The 18,583-nt window shown below is 37.6% G+C and overlaps 1 protein-coding gene across 1 annotated transcript in view; it reads right to left on the bottom strand.

Annotated features, from left to right (window-relative positions):
- LOC112045952 (PTB domain-containing adapter protein ced-6) overlaps window positions 1-18,583 on the bottom strand; it is a 63,678-nt gene that overhangs the window by 16,505 nt on the left and 28,590 nt on the right. The window contains exon 2 of the mRNA XM_024082357.2: window positions 3,193-3,310. Within this exon, the coding sequence (XP_023938125.2) occupies window positions 3,193-3,310 (118 nt within the window). The remainder of the gene's footprint in view (window positions 1-3,192; window positions 3,311-18,583) is intronic.

Below are 18,583 nucleotides of genomic sequence, written 5' to 3'. Positions count from 1 at the left end.
TTAGGAGGAGGATGAAAATCCACACACGGTTTCTACACGGCATCGTACCGGAAAGCTAAATCACTTGGCGGTACGTCTTTGCCGGTACGGTGGTAACTAGCCAAAATCACCCCTTTATGGCCTGTGGTAGAAGGGAGAAGCAGGAACAAGATAAGATCGAAAATGGATATACTTAAGAAAACATTTACATGGTGAGATATTCTTCTTAATAAAGACCTAAGTCCGCGATGTCTACCTATCCTGTAAGGATATCTTACCATGTCTTTCAATCAGTCTATCTTCTAGCGGACTAACAGTGGTATTCACATACTTTACAGGGGCATCCCTAGGGGATCATTCACCCGCTGAATGTCGAATTCTCAAACACAGAATTTAGGCACTCAGCGGGTGAACAATCCCCTGGGGGCACCCCCACAACTGTCAGTCACGGGTCTCCGCTAGTATAAAGTTGGTATGTTAGATAAGTAATTAACGCAGTTATACAGTTAGTGCAGTCGAATAATGTCAAGGGAGGCCGTTGTGTGGCGTGACCGCATTGTTGATCACGCATCATCCCAAATTGGATGCTGTTATGCAACCAGTAGCACAATAATGTATAATATTCGGTTGCTCTAGAACTCTAGATAATAGGTCGTCGTTATCAACCCATATTCGGCTCACTGCTGAGCTCGAGTCTCCTCTCAGAATGATAGGGATATGGCCAATAGTCCACCACGCTGGCCCAATGCGGATTGGCAGACTTCACACATGCAGAGAATTAAGATAATTCTCTGGTATGCAGGTTTCCTCACGATGTTTTCTTTAGTTCTAAAATGATTAGAATGATTGTCTGTCTGGCCAAAGCTGCACGATTTGCACGATGCATGCCGATGCCCGAACGTTGTCGCTCCATTCCAATGATGTTTTATATTGTAGATATGTTACGTGTAGGTCCGAATCTGGTGCGGGGCATGCACCTCAAACTTTTCAGTTGTGTGCATTTTAAGAAATTAAATATCACGTGTCTCAAACGGTGAAGGAAAAACATCGTGAGGAAACCTGCATACCACAGAATTTTCTTAATTCTCTGCGTGTGTGAAGTCTGCCAATCCGCATTGGGCCAGCGTGGTGGACTATTGGCCTAACCCCTCTCATTCTGAGAGGAGACTCGAGCTCAGAAGTGAGCCGAATGATGACGATGATGATGAACGTTACGTCCCTACAAAATCACCGCAGTGATCCGAATTTAGCTACTCCACTGAGCGCATACATGTTTAATTTTGTGTAAATATTCATTATATATTTAAGTACTAAGTCCAACCTTTTTTTTAAATGTGACTGTTAATAGAACAAACTATATGCAAAATAGAATGCGGTCCTCGAATTATGTAAACTCAATACTTCACAGCGCCTTGTCTATAACTTCTAGCGGTTGTTTTTAGAAGCCTTAACTAGTCAGCTAGTAGCAAGATAAATCATCTAGATCGGCCTTTGTTATATCGTGTCTATAATCTATAATATTAATAATAGGATATCAAGTGAAACACGTGGTTGTGTTGTTATCAATATCACACTAGGGGGCGTTGTATCGCCAGATGAGCATCTGTGTGCGCCAGTGGGCGCTTTGTCATTGTTCTACACTTCCTATGGCAAGTGATAACGTTGTTTGTGGCACTGTTTTGTTAGGTATACGTAGATGTTGTATTAGTATGGGATATATCCGTATAGATCTAGTGTGTATTACTTCCGTATTATTTATTATACCCGACTGCGTAGGAATACGGGGATAATAAATAGCCTATAGCCTTCCTCGGTAAATGGACTATCTAACACTGAAAGAATTTTTCAAATCGGAACAGTAATTCCTGAGATTAGCGCGTTCTATCAAACAAACTCTTCAGCTTTATAATTTAGGTTTTCAAATTTTTATAATTATTGACTTGTTTAATTTAATCTTTTGTTTTAAGTTTTTTTTTATTCCGATATAGCCTATCTATTTTAATGGCCCTATTTATTACAGAGCCAGGCCATCTTTATAGATGAGGGGAGTATAGAGCCGAGACCCACCACTTTAATCCTGGCTGGCGGGTATACTTATACTTACTTACTTAAACAATACACATCACTATCTAGCCCCAAAGTAAGCATACAGAGTAGCTTGTGTTATGGGTGCTAAGATAGTTGATATTATAATATTAATATACAATTATATACTACATATAAATACTTATATAATGTATAAATACACACAGACACTGGAAAACACACATGCTCATCACACAAATATTTTCCAGTTGTGGGAATCGAACCCACGACCGTGGATGCAGAAAGCAGGGTCACTACCCACTGCGCCACGCGGCCGTCAATGCGGCGGTGTATAGTGTTTTGGGGATGTTTCCTGGTAATAATTGTTTCCCGGGCTTTTTCCGCACTTGGCCACTAAAGGTTAGCCGTTGTACGTACATCATCATTATCAGCCGATGGACTTCCACTGCTGGACATAGGCATTTTGCAGGGACCTCCAAGCATAACGGTCTCGAGTCGCCAGCGTCCAGCGGTTTCCTGCAATCCGCTTTATATCCTCGGTCCACCTAGTCGGTGGTCGACCAACACTGCGCTTCCCGGTGGGGGGTCGCCAATCCAGCACCTTGGGACCCCAACGTCCATCGGCTCTTCGAACTATGTGTATGTATGTGGTATGTATGTAAGTATAACATAATGTACAATGTAGTGTTGCATAGTGCGCAAATACAAGATAGGTACTTCGGGAGGTAAAACAAAGAAGAATATGTATGGTATATATATACTAATCCTAGCGCTAGCGGACGCACGCGACTTCGGGTAAAATTCAGTTTTTCACAAATCCTGCGGGAACCATGGATTTTTCCGGCATGAAAAGTAGCCTATGTGTTTACTCCTGAAAAAAATCCCTTTCCATTCCAAATTTCAACCAAATCGCTTCAGTAGCCGCAGCTCAACACACACACACATTTCCGCTTTTATAATACTAGTGTAATTTTAGAGATGTAAAGTTTGGGGTAATCTCTGGATATACTGAATCGATTTTAAAAATTCTTACACCACTAGAAAACCACGTTATTTGTGAGTGTCAGGCTGTATATTTTCATCCCCGTATTCTCGCGAGGATAAGAACTACGCGGGTGAAACCGCGGCATCGGAATTGTTTCTACGAAAACGCTGTTAGCAACATACCTTAACTAAATACGCGACATGGCCTTTGATGAGTGCGTCGGGTGCGTGGATCCAGTTCCTGGAGTTGGGAGAACCGTTGGCTTTCCCCTTGCCCTGCCAGAACAGCAGGGTGGACATCCTGCAACAACAGACACCATATATTAACACCATGTTGAATGATGGTTAATAGGGTAGATGACTCATATCAAATTTAATATAAACAATAATAATTTTGTATAGTACATGGACTATAGGTCCGAAATATGTCATCATCATCATCATCATCATAATATCAGCCGATGGACGTCCACTGCAGGACATAGGCCTTTTGTAGGGACTTCCAAACATCACGATACTGAGCCGCCTGCATCCAGCGAATTCCTACGACTCGCTTGACGTCATCAGTCCACCTGGTGGGGGTTCGAACAACACTGTGCTTTCTAGTACGGGGTCGCCATTCCAGCACCTTGGGGCCCCAATGGTCGGTGACTTTAGTTCTTCTGCTATCTCCTTATTTCTGAATCGATCATGCAGAGATACTCCTAGCATAGCTGATAGCTCGTTCCATCGCCCGCTGTGTGACTCTGAGTTTTCTTATGAGGCCGAAATACGAGTATGTATATAGATATTAAGAGCCGTGCTAGCCAAGTGGATATGACCCCTGCTTCTGATTCCGGAGGGTGTGTTTTCGAATCCGGTCCGGGGCATGCACCTCCAACTTTTCAGTTGTGTGCATTTTAAGAAATTAAATATCACGTGTCTCAAACGGTGACGGAAAAACATCGTGAGGAAACCTGCATACCAGGAGAGACATCTTTTAGGTATCACTAAAAGTCGTGTTATGCGACCAAAAACGTTTTTAATGGACGTACTACAAGATATTTACGGGCTACCACCGGATAAGCTGTTTGAAGTTTTCTGTTTTATGTAATACTTAGAAAATTAGTGCGGGTCTTTGTGGTCACTGGTCGAGTGTTCGTGGTAATGGTGGCCTAGTGCGAGGAGCCTTAGTAATTAACACAACTATGTCGCTAATTTAAACTCCGTATAATATTATATTACGACGCATAATAAGTAAATGTTGTATCGACACGTGGACTTAATTGATCATTAGTTGCAAGTGTAAGCACAATGGTATTTCCCATATGCAAGTATAATACGCAGTATGCCCAAAGTAACGAGCATTCCATAGGAGCAAATAATCAGTAGCTACCTATCCCATTATACGATGCGGATATGTGGACACCTACCATTATTAACGTGCTTTTCTAAGCACGGGGTGTAACATCACCGGCAGGTCAATTCATTAACTTTGACGTATTGTTAGTTAGTTATTAATTCTTAAGTCACGTGATTTGGTATTCGTTAGTTATTCAACTGTTACTAACTAACTGCTAACTGATCAAAATTGAGATTATAAGTAAAAAATGTCATCCAGTGCCTGTTGAAAACTCTCATGGATATCATAGAGTAGGTAGATGACATTTCTTAGTTGACATTGAGATTTTTGTTAACAACGCTTTATGGAATACGAAAACTGCAGTTGCTATTGATTTGGATTGGATTTGGTGAATAGGGATGATGACTAGGTTTCAATATATTGATCTTTATGATACATTAAAGATTGACTGGATATTTGCAAGATAAATAAGATTATAAAATTTAAATTTTAAGATTATAAATCTATTAAAAATCTTTTATCGTAATTAGATGAAAATTCATACAGTTTTACACCCGCGTGGTTCCCGTTCCCGTAGGAATATGGGGATAATATATAGCCTATAGCCTTCCTCGATAAATGGGCTATCTAACACTGAGAGATTTTTTTAAATCTGACCAGTAGTTCCTGAGATTAGCGCGTTCAATCAAACAAACAAGCAAACTCTTCAGCTTTATAATATTAGTATAGATAAACATTAACGCACAAATAACAAAGATATTAGTAATTTTGTTTGACCGCCAATACAAATCTAACGACCATTACACCTACGACGTCATTAAATCGTACCATTTTGTATGGAGCGTTTATCAGGGATCCGCGGCAGCGTTGCAAATCTGACCCTTTAAATCCCTGTAGCTCCGAAAGTAGTGATCGCAGATACCCTGTTACTTTTACAAAATTGCTTTACTATTAGCATACTCCCAATTTATATACAACTAGCCGACACCCGCGACTTCGTCCGCGTGAAACTCGATGTAAACCTTCAACTACCCCTTTCCTACACCTACCCTAACCCTATCCCACCCCTAGACTACCCCTACCCCTACCCTACTCCTACCTACCCCTACCCTACTTTTCTGGTTGATTTTTTACACCTTGTGTCAGAAAAACCCAAATATCTTACGGAACCCTATTTTTTCCAAAATAAAATTTAACCTATGTTACTTGTGAATAATGTAGCTTTCGAATGGTGAAAGAATTTTTAAAATCGGTCCAGTAGTTTTTGAGCCTATTCATTACAATCAAACAAACATACAAACAAAGTTTCCTCTTTATAATATTAGTATAGATTTAAAAAACTGTCATGATCCCTATTATATTAGGTGGCTAACATAAGTCAAAGTTAGTGAATTGGACCGACTGTTTAACGTGCTTTACTAAGCACAGGGTGTAACACCACTAGCAATTAATATATAAAACTGACTGTGGTGGCTGATCGGTGCCTTACTGTAGCTCGCACTGACCTTGGATTATTCGTGATAGAATAACTATTAATTGATAATTACGCAACACATTGTGACAAGTGGTCACGATTGAGGATGCAGGCTGCTTATCTATTCTATTATATCGGTTTTTTTTAATAATAAAATATTGATTTGATAAACCAATAGAATCGGAGTGTCTTTACGTTTATTATGGAGTTAATATTGGAAGGGAATAACAGAACAATATTAGATTTTTATATCAACAATTACAAAAAAAAAAAAAAAAATCTGATTGAAATGAGTAGATTGATGATTTCATTATTTAAATACACGGTTTATAGAAGGCAGTTCATTAAAAAAAATGTCACGGGACGCCTGGCAGATGTGAAACATCATAAAAGTAATAAGCAGAAAAGAACAGACTGCCTAGTGGGAGTTTTCAACATTTTCATACTATTACTATCGCGTTAACGTAAACGCGAATTTATATGGAATTGAGACAGTTGTGCAGTAGTGCCACTAGATGGCGCTGTTTAAATTCCTTAGAAATTCGCGTTTACGTTAACGCGATAGTAACAGTATTAAACTGCCACTCCCACACACTCAGATTGTGATAGGAACTAAATATAGCATTCCAGAAGTCGGTTTTACGTGCGGCAAAACTATGAAGGTTAGTAACTATTCCAAAAATCATTGATCAGCGATGTATTGAAGTAACTAAAAAAGGCCTATGTCCTGCAGTGGTCGTCCATCGGCTGATGATGATGATGATGATGACAAAAACCATTGCTTGTCTGTTTGTTTATGTGTGGTTTACGTTATTCTCCATAACAATAAAACGTCTTATCATATGTTTTGCTCAGCATGGAAAATTTTCATTGAGATCTGACTAACGGAAAATTTCCTTGGCTTTCTCTGGAGTTTACTGTGGGCTTTTCCAACCAAGGACCAAGGCGCGTTTGGAACCCTCGTAACTTAAATGTTAAGTTTTCGACTTAAACCATTTTAACATATCATGACAATTTCAAAAATGCTTGTAAACTACGAATAAATGTATTATGACTTTCTGTATTCAAGCAGTTATGTATGTCTGTTATTTTCTCAGAAACTACTGTTATTTATACTAATATTATAAAGGGGAAAACTTTGTTTGTATGTAGGCTCAAAAACTACTGGACCGATTTTAAAAATTCTTTCACCATTCGAAAGCTACAATATCCACAAGTAACATAGGCTAAAATTTATTTTGGAAATAAATAGGGTTCCGTAAGATATTTGGGTTTTTCGGACACAAGGTGTAAAAAATCAATCAGAAAAGTATGGTAGGGGTAGGTAGGAGTAGGGTAGGGTAGGGGTAGGCTAGGGGTAGGGTAGGGGTAGTTGAAAGATTACATCGAGTTTCACGCGCACGAAGTCGCGGGCGTCGGCTAGTGATTTGGATAAAGTTCTCTTTATTTAAACGCACATTTTTCAGGAAAGGTTTCAGGTATGCAATGGTAAGAAGGTTCACTTTTCTATACGAAAAATATTGAAATAGACTGAATTCCACGCGGACGAAGTCGTAAGCGTCTGCTTGTATTAAACAATTGTGTGAATGATTTATGTAATTGTTTTAATTTGACGTATATGACCATATCTGATCCTACATAATATCATGTGGAGACTTAATTGTTGTAGTTATTATGCCTTACTGGAAAAAAAATATATACTTAATCATATACTATGGAAAATCAGCACATCCTCCCACTTTCTTGGAAATAGTCACATTATTTTCCAAAACAACAACAATTAGATAGTTCAGAGTAGTGTTGGGTAGGACATGACTTGAAAAAGAGTTTGTAAGTGTTGCCTCTTTTTTGTAGGCAGTACAATGTCCCACTTCAAATGAGGCGAGGCGTACTGAAGCTTGGCACTACATTTGAATTTTGAAGTAACGAATACAAATGTCATGTTTGTACTAGTACAATTATATAGCTTAGTAATAGTTTGTCTTACATACTGATATTAAATGCCAAATCTATTATTAACCTATAAAATAGATCGATTCACCTTGGTTATTATATTTCAGTTTTTAAATTATTAAGTAATTTTAATTCAAAAAATAATATTTCTAAACGCATCGTATACTATTTCCGTCGCGATAAAGGATATAGTACAAAATTATATGACAGGACCACAGAATGACGTCCCATTCGACTTTTGTACTAGTGTCTCGCTTTCTCTCGCGTACGAGTAAAGCAACTACCGCGACAGAAAATGTGAAGTAGTACATTTTTAAATGTTGAGCCGCTCTTACATTGTGACGTCATGTACGGGACAAATGTCCTGCCTCTTGTATGTCCTACTCAACACTAGTTCAGAGTAATATTCAATGTTAAACTAAGTTATTAGTTATTAACTAGCGGACGCCTGCGAATTCGTCTGCCCTTAGACCTCTTTAATCCAGCCTTTACAGTAGGTACTTATCGCTGTAAAAATGAAGTAGCTTCTCCCGTTTTCAAAACATTCACTGCTCTGCTTCTATTGATGAAAAGTACACCATAACCTGCTCAGGAGTATGAAGAATAATTGTAGCATTTCTTACAATAAACACCTGTATGACTGAAAAACACATGCTCGAGTTACCTATTAAAAAATGTCAGCCTTCGCTACTGGTACCTAGGTCAATTCTGTACTCGTATTTGAAATTTATTTCTAAAATAACTATTAGGGGTGATTAGTGATCACCCCCTAATACTGATGCCAAAAATGCGATCAGTAAAATTTTTGCCTGTCTCTCTGTCTGTGTGTTCGTTATTGAACTCGGATTTTAACGAAATTTGGTAGAATTATTCTTTATACTATTGGGCAGATAATAGTATACTTTTCATCACGCTAGGATCAGTAGGAGCAGAGCAGCAAGCACAATGTGGCTACCGTAAACCGTTAAGGAGTTCCCTTAATAGACCTTGGTCTTCATCATCAGACCCCTAATAACAGACACAACTCATCTAGGTAGAAAGTTCTCAGCAATACGAATTAATCAAGGCCAAACTCAAGGTAGTTACTGTAAACTGTTAAGGAGTTCCCTTAATTGTCCTTGGTCTTCATCACCAAACCCCTAAATGACAGTCACAACCTATCTATGTGGAAAGGTCTCATTAATACAAATTAATCAAGCCCAAACACAAGGTAACTGCTGTAAATCGCCGAGGAGTTCCCTCGTCTGTTTTATGGCTCCATCATCAGATCGATTTTAAACCTTCATGAAATTGTAGTGCTTAAAAGTACTAAATGGAAAAGTATACGAACACACTAGACACCCATATAATTTTCGAAAGTTCCCCTCAATTTCTCCAGGATTCCATCATCAGATCTTGACATGATGGCAATGGGACCAAATGGAGACTATACCGTTTCAAACAAAAAAAGAATTTTTGAAATCGGTCCAGGCGTCTTTGAGTAATCGGTGTACATACATAAAAAAAAAAAAAAATACCGACCGAATTGAGAACCTCCTCCTTTTTGAAGTCTGTTAAAAAACAAAAAACCCGACTGCTTAATGAAAAAAAGAGAAAAACAAGTAGGTATCACAATCTATACTAATATTATAAAGCTGAAGAGTTTGTTTGTTTGTTTGATTGAACGCGCTACTACTGGTCCGATTTGAAAAATTCTTTTAGTATTAGATAGGCCATTTATCGAGGAAGGCTTATAGACTATATATTATCTCAACAAACATTGGTACAACATTCTTTGCCCTTATGAAAGTATTTGTCCCCGCCTACAGCACCACAAAGAATTTAGTCAGAACTTACACTAAATTCTTTGTGACACCTCATATGTCAAAATCCGTCCAGCCTTTTGGGCTGTAGGGCGTGCCAAAGAAATGGACATACATACACACATACGCTCGAAAAACAATACCCTCCTTCTGACGCAGTCGGGTAAGAATCACTGCTATTTGATGAGAAATGGCGTGATCAAGGTCATTTCGTTGAAATAACTATGTTAGATGATCACAAAAATGATGTAGTGATATTTGAATGGTACACCGAGATTCATAATAGGCCGGCTGGACTTCGGCTAGACCATCGTTTCCCAAACTGTGGTCCGCGGAGCCCTGAGGATCCGCGAGTATGTGAATGGGGGTCCGCGGTGACACCTCTGGACCATACATAAATGATATATCGTAATCGCTACGCTTACTTAAAGCGAGCAGATTTTTTCTTTTCAGATGAGAAACTAACTAACATGAATATTAGATTTTTTTTTATTTTGTTCACCTCTGCCTTCGCACACTACAGGTGAAGCAATATTTGAAGTATAGAACAACTTTATTCCACTCATGAAATTACTTCTAAGAAGTTTGTGGCAGTTAGTACCCACGGTGATCGGATTATGACCGGCACACTGTTTTTTTTTTTTTTAGTTAGCCCTTGACTACAATCTCACCTGATGGTAAGTCATGATGTAATCTAAGATGGAAGCGGGCTAAGTTGTTAGGAGGAGGATGAAAATCCACACTCCTTTCGGTTTCTACACGACATCGTACCGGAACGCTAAATCGCTTGGCGGTACATCTTTGTCGGTAGGGTGGTAACTAGCCACGGCCGAAGCCTCCCATTATTAAGGGGGTCCGTGATAACTGTGCTTGAATTCCTAGGGGACCGTGGCTGAAAAAGGTTGGGAAACGCTGGGCTATACGACGAACTTGCTCTCCGAAGCACGTGTAACACCACAAAGTTTCCCTGAAATGAAAACTTAGAAATATACAAAACTCAAGTATCATGTACACAATAATATTTATATATCTGAATGTACCAGGAATACATAAAACCCAGCGGCATGTTTATAAAATGAAAACTTAGAATATAGAAAACTCAAATATTTCATGTACACAATAACATTTATATATCTGAATGTACCAGGAATACATAAAACCCAGCGGCATGTTTACAAACACAGCTATATCAATAACACACGATGATATTCGAGGAAAGATTCAAGGATACGCGATAATGAACTTGCAAAACGATGAATGTTGTTTTTTCGTCGTTTTTTTATTCGGCGGCCGGGGCTTTGTTTTGTCTTCTGTCATAGACCTTGGGCTCTATTTTCTGATAACTTGGTGATATTAAAAATTATTATTTCAAATACATTTTCATCTCAAACAAGGCCTTTCCAGCTTTAATAAAATCCGTTTAGTGCGAATACAGTGTGTCTAGTGGGAGTTTTCAATGTTTTCATACTGTTACTATCGCGTTAACGTAAACGCGAATTTATATGGAATGGAAACAGTTGTGCTGTAGTGCTAATAGATGGCGCTGTTTCAATTCCTTAGAAATTCGTGTTTTCGTTAACGCGATCGTCACAGTATCAAACTGCCACTAGCATTAGGCTCTCAGTTTCCTACTTGTTCCTATAAATTTCGATTTCTAGTATATTTCTAGTATACGATGCCACTTCTGTTACTTCTTTGTTAATGATTTTACTTTTTTATTGGTGACCCTTACCATATAAACTTGGCATAGCTCTCAAACAAAAATGCAAATACATATTAATTTCACTTTGATTTAATTTCATTTTTTTTAATTGAGAAAGAATAATAAAGGAATAAATAATAAATAAAGGAAGGAATAAATAAAGGAACTTAAGCTAACTTATCCTAATAACTGTACAAATCATGCCCACATGGAAAGGTGGCAAGAATACTGGCTGCATTTCCGCGCTGGACAGCCAGGCTGATCCTTTGCGCAAAAAATTAACCAGCTCTTCTGTCACCAGTCGAGGCAACTAACCGCGGTGAAATGATCCGTTTGTTCTTTTTCAAACTTTTGGTGTGGAATCTGGAGACCCTATGGCCTAAAAAATGTTAAAATTTCTAATTTAGCTGAAATACTAAATACTATAAATGCAAAAATAAGTCTGTATGTTCGTTACGCTTTCACGATTTAAACTAATCATCATATTTTTGCATTTGTAAGGGAAGGAAACAAATTTCGCTAGCGAAGTCGCGTGCGATATGCTATACCTACCTAAACATATGATAAACCAAATAATTCATTCGTTATTTGTAAAATCTATAGTAAAATCTAGCGATTACTAATTTATTCGTCCAATAAAGAATAACAACTGTATTCAACTATGGTTTTTCCAACTTATGTGTGTAAATGTTGTTTTTGCTTCGAGTTCCGGAAACGGGTGATGTGTCACAAGTCATCTTCCTTGTTTTTATTAAAGTGACTTCTATTTTGGTCGGCGCGGACTTTGATTGGGTAGAGGGGGAGAGGTAGGCAGGGGGGATACGACTAATTTGTTACCGTGAAGAATTGACTGTAACTTAGTGGAAAATTTTAACTGAAGTTAGGATAAGACGTAGTAAGTATTCTAACTGCCTTGGGGCCCAGTTAGAGACTTCGAATCATGAGGTCTTAGGTTTGAGGCAATTAAATTTTGAGCTTTTAGTTTTAAAACTTTTTGTGTGTATTTTTAATATAAAAGTAAAAACTTCATGTGAAACGTGTGTTGATTTTCACGAACCGGACAGATTTATATAAAATTTTAATAAAAAAATTCAACCGACTTCCAACTCAAAAATTAGCCGTTTCTGAAAGAACCACAGAAATTTTGTAATTTAAACGGCTTAAATTAAAACATGACACTGGATTGGCACCGCCTTCAAACTGATCAGAAGGTAGCACATAGGTAAGATGTTATTTTTTGCTTTTTAGTTTAGGCTAATTTTTGAGTTGGAAGTCGGTTGAATTTTTTTATTAAAATTTTTATTTTTTAATTTTTAGTGTTAGCACACCTACTGAGTGTAACCAAAACTGATAATAATAACCTTCGAGAAGTTCTCTTCATTGTCCTTCGTCTTCAATACCAGACCCTTAATTCAGTCACAACCCATCTAGGTGGAAAGTTCTCAGCAATACAAATTCATAAAGTCCCAACAAAGGTAGCTACTGTGAACCGTCGAGGAGTTACCTTAACTCTCCTTCATCTTCGTCACCAGACCCCTAACAGTCCCCTACAGTCACAACCCATCTAGGTGGAAAGTTCTCATCAATACAAATTTATCAAGTCCAAACACAAGGTAGCTACTGGGAACCGTTGAAGAGTTCTCTTAACTGTTCTTCGTCTTCATCATCAGACCCTCAATACGGTCACAACCCATCTAGGTGGAAAGTTCTCATCAATACAAATAAATCTAGCCCAAACAAAAGGTACCTGCTGTAAATCGTTGACGAGTTCCATCGTCTGTGTATCGGCTCCATCATCAGACCAACTCCAGACCTTCATAAAATTGTAGTGGTTTAAAATACCTTATGGAAACACTAACAAACGCACTAGCCGTCTCATTTTCGCGGAATTATCGCTGGACATACATAAAAAAAAAAAAAAAAACATACATACAGCCGAACGTAGAACCTCCTCCTTTTTGGAAGTCGGTTAAAAAACGAGGTTCTTCAAAAACTTAGCTTAGTTCTTTTTGGATAAGACAATTTTAGTCGTTTTTAGTCTGCCTCTGACTAAAACAAAAGTTGACCAGCTGATCAAATTAGTGAATAACTAATTTGATCTTTATTAACAAACAGTAAAAATAAACATCAAATCAACTGACAAATGTCATCTACCTACTGTATGATATCCACGAAGGGTCGTCTGTAGGCACCGGATGACATTTTGTTACATAGAATCTCAATTTCGTCTATGTCAACTAAAATACGTCAAAATTAGTGAGTTAGTTATGGTTTCTTTCGGATTATGTTATTATTTCAGTTAATATTTCCCAAGAATGTACCAGGATAACATAACTAAAGAGTTACCTTTGCACTAATTCGAAGCGCAGTTCATCCGCTACCATGTTCTAAAATCTTCAAACCAACGAAAAAACTTTCTTAAAACGTAAGCCAAACAGTTCAAAACCCTTTGGCAATCACACACGTTTGAATATATAAACAGGATATTTAAAAAGCGACACTATTCACAGTTGGATAGAGTTTATATTTGTTTGGCACGTTTGATTACTTCTTACGTTTTAATATTGGAGTGTACACTAGTTCGTACTTAGTACGGACTGATACGGCGGCGGTAGACACACTGATGCAAGTTTACGTTCATTCACACTTGAATCGAAGTAGTGACGTACCATGTTTGGCATATCGATATAATTTATGGGCATATGTTAATCTGCCCAAACATATAACGTAATTTTGCGTCATGTTTATTAAGTTGTGTTTGTGTTTAAATATTAATAAATGTATGTAAAAGCATAAAATAAAGATTAATATTTAGGTTAAGGTTACGTTTATGGAAGGTTATGTGTATAACTGTAAAGTCAATTTAATTTAATTAAATACGTTATAATTTTTTTTTTAATTTTTAAATAATTATGTGTTTTTACTGTTTCAGTTCTTAGTTTTTACTAAAAATGTACTTACTTACCAATAAGCTCAACCTAAATGTATAGGTATAACTTAAAAGTAGTAAATGGAAAAGTATACAAACATACTAGACACCCATATAATTTTCGAAAGTTCCCCTCAATTTCTCCAGGATTCCATCATCAGATCTTGACATGATGGCAATGGGACCAAATGGGGACTATACCGTTTCAAACAAAAAAAGAATTTTTGAAATCGGTCCAGGCGTCTTTGAGTAATCGGTGTACATACATAAAAAAAAAAAAAAAAAAAAAAAATACCGACCGAATTGAGAACCTCCTCCTTTTTGAAGTCGGTTAAAAATGCGAAAGTGAGTTTGTTTGTTTGTCACGCTTCAACTACGCAATCTAGCCAAAATGTATTTACTGTTCTGACTGGATAAAAAAACTAAATACCAACCTAATTTTAATATAGAGGTAGCCTATGTCGATTTTTTAATTATTATAAATTTAATTGATTTTAATCAATAGTACAGTTGGTTTGTGTTGATGTAACTACGTACTAAATTATATTTTTTTAAAGTAATTTCATATGTGTGCTCTTAACGATTTCCTTTCGCTATAAAATTTGCCAATAAATATAAAAATAGACATATTCATAATCACAGTGAATATCACAAGGCCGTGGGAAAGCTGTCGATAGTCGACAATTAGTCGACGCTTGCATAAAGCACACATGCATGCGTCTTTGTCTTCACTAATATTATAAAGAGGATAGATTTGATTTTTTAACCGACTTCCAAAAAGGAGGAGGTTCTACGTTCGGCTGTATGTATGTTTTTTTTTTTTTTTTTTTTATGTATGTCCAGCGATAATTTCGTCAATTATGGACCGATTTTGAAAATTCTTTTTTTGTTTTGAAGGGTTTACTTCCAGGGTGGTCCTATTTTTTTCATGTCAGGATCTGATGATGGCATCCTGGAGAAACTGAGGGGAACTTTCGAAAGTTGTAGAGACGGCTAGTGCGTTTGTTAGTGTTTCCATAAGATATTTTAAACCACTACAATTTTATGAAGGTTTGGAGTTGGTTTGATGATGGAGCCGAAACACAGACGATGGAACTCGTCAACGATTTACAGCAGTCACCTTTTGTTTGGGCTTGATTAATTTGTATTGATGAGTACTTTCCACCTATATTATGGGTTGTGACTGTATTAAGAGTCTGGTGATGAAGACGAGGGACAGTGAAGAGAACTCCTCGACGGTTCACAGTAGCTACCTTGTGTTTGGACTTGATAAATTTGTGTTGATGAGAACTTTCCACCTAGATGGATTGTGACTGTATTAAGGGTCTGATGATGAAGACGAGGGACAGTGAAGAGAACTCCTCGACGGTTCACAGTAGCTACCTTGTGTTTGGACTTGATAAATTTGTGTTGATGAGAACTTTCCACCTAGATGGATTGTGACTGTATTAAGGGTCTGATGATGAAGACGACGGACAGTGAAGAGAACTCCTCGACGGCTCACAGTAGCTACCTTGTGTTTGGACTTGATAATTTTGTATTGATAAGAACTTTCCACTTAGATAGGTTGTGACTGTACACACGCAGTAGGTGTGCTAACACTAAAAATAAAAAAATAAAAATTTTAATAAAAAAAATTTAACCGACTTCCAACTCTAAAAATAACTTTAACTAAAAAGCAAAAAATAACATCCTACCTATGTGCTACCTTCTGATCAGTTTGAAGGCGGTGCCAAGCCAGTGTCGTGTTTTAATTAAAGCTGTTTCTGAAAGAACCACAGAAATTTTGTAGTTAAAACGTGTTTAATTAAAACATCAATGGCTTGGCACCGCCTTCAAACTGATCAGAAGGTAGCAATAGATAAAATTTGAATATAGGGGACACTTTAAGATGGATAGTTGGAAAAAAAACGTTTACTAACTTCATTGTGTTATAATCATGGGCAGCCATGCTATTTAAAAAATAATTTAATTATCAAGGATAAGAGGATTAAAAAATAATTTTTTAAACAGCATGGCTGCTCATCGCGAAACACCAGCCAGTATTCTTGCCACCATTCCACGTGAGCATGATTAGGATAAGTTAGCTTGTATTAAAACCTTTTCTATTCTTTCTCAATAAAAAAAAAGTTAATATTAAAAAGTATGAAAATATCGATATTCGGTAAATGCAAGCGGCGCACAACTCAATGGGTTATTTGCCGAGATATCCTTTGACAGGAAAAACTAGTGATAAGCAGAATCCACTGAACGAGATCCAGATTCCAATTAACTGCGACGGTAACTGTGTCAGCGTTAACATAGAGACAAGTGAAAGTTATAACACTCTTAAAGAGTCTTTACTGAAACAGGCCTATAACCAATGACATTTTATACTATAGACTTGTTACGCGCCATTGAACTCCTACTAAAAAGTGGATGCGCAATCAGCAACCAAAAAACGAATCCGCTCAATGAGTGCCAAACATAACTTCTTGGCACTCAATTCAAGTAGTCGCATTTGCTGTGCCGATTGAGGTGTTCATAATTGGTTCAGGCCTGGCTGGTGGGTGACTTCGGCCGCGGTTAGTTACCACCCTACCGGCAAAGAGGTACATAAGCGATTTAACGTTCCGGTACGATGTCATGTAGAAATCGAAAGAAATGTGGATTGACCCTACTTCCACCCACTTCGGATACAATCGGATATACAATAAGCAATATTATAACCATGACACCCTCTTCAACAAGAATCAAACCTGCGATCCGTTTGGGTGTGCCAAATCACGACTTAACTAGAAATACAATGTTACATTAACGAACAAACAATTTTGAACCCTATAACACATAACATTAAAGTTAATTTTTAATATTCTATTCTTAGTTTTTAACTTTAGTATGTAGACATAGATGCAAGCGATATTTTATCTTAACAGATAAACAATAAGGTTTAAATTAGCTCGTATTAAGATAAGGTGTGACTCATAGTGACTTATATGGAATGCTTACTAGATAATACGGAGTTCATGACATTTTAGTGCATTTTGGTTTTGGTTGTGAAATTTTGAAAGTTTAGTCTCTACCCGAGGGTCCCTAAAACTAAATTCCCTTTTATTCAAGTATGAATAATTTTTTGAAATCACTATTTAAAAGTATAATTAACATTGCCTCGCTGGTCCAGCGGTTAGCTTATGCGGCTGCAGATACAAGGTCCCAGGTTCCTGGGTTTAAAATAATGACCTTTTTAGGGTTCCGTAGTCCACAAGGAATCCTTATAGTTTCGCCATGTCTATCTGTTCGTCCAGTTGTCCGCGGTTTTGCGTAGAGACAGTATTTGTAAGATAACTCAGTCTGTTAAAACTAGAATGTGATTAGGAGATAATTAAAAAAAAAAAAAATTTGGGGTTGCATTGCATTGCCTTCCTAATGCTGCGACCCGGTATTTTTTTTTTGGCGACCTGGTGCCGGGTCGCGACCCACCTGATGGGAAACGTTGAAATAGGCTGTTAATAATAAATGGATATACTCGTAAATATAGATTTTAATGAAAATAATAAAATATGTTTTTACTGATTAAATAAATATATAACTTTGACTTTTACTATATAACAAACAATTAACTCCATGTAGCTTGGCACGTTAGTTGATGACACTCCCATGATATGCGGGCGACGGGGGGAAAGACTGTATCAGTCGTAGTTTTTCATTCATCGCTACACGCCCCCGGCCTGCGCGGACCATCGGGAGTGTTACGAACGAACTTGCCAAGCCATAGCAAACATTTTGAACGGACAAACAGTAAAGGTTTACAGCTAAGTGCTATTATAGTTATTCTAAGCATATGCATACCTTAACCAAAGCCTCCCATGGCTCACTGTTGATGATTCATTACAGAAGAATTCAACGAGACTCAACCCTGCATACTACACCCGAGTTATACTAATTTTATAAAGCTCAAGAGTTTGTTTGTATGATCCATCATCAACCCGCGTGGTTCCCGTTCCTGTAAGAATACGGGGGTAATATATAAACTTTTTACCGTCACCTTTTTACCATCGTACTGCAAAACACCGGGTAGGTTTCCATCCCTACGTCATTGACATTCCTAGGACTCGTACAAAGCGATTTGCTTCTTCGTTTCTTATACGTATGGCTAGGGTATGGAACTCTCTCCCGAAGTTAGTATTTCCTAATTCTTACATTTTGGGCATCTTTAAGATGAGAGTGAATAGGCATCTTCTAGGCAAGCGTGTATCACCTTAGGCCACATCTACACTTACCATCAGGTGAGATCGTGATCAAGTGCGAGCTTATTCCGTATAAAAAAAAACTATAGCCTTCCTCGATAAATGGGTTATCTAACAATGAAAGAATTTTTCAAATCGAACCAGTA

Source organism: Bicyclus anynana, chromosome 18 (genome assembly GCF_947172395.1).
Source record: "Bicyclus anynana chromosome 18, ilBicAnyn1.1, whole genome shotgun sequence".
Lineage (NCBI taxonomy): Eukaryota > Metazoa > Arthropoda > Insecta > Lepidoptera > Nymphalidae > Bicyclus > Bicyclus anynana.
This window is presented reverse-complemented; position numbering and strand designations above follow the sequence as displayed.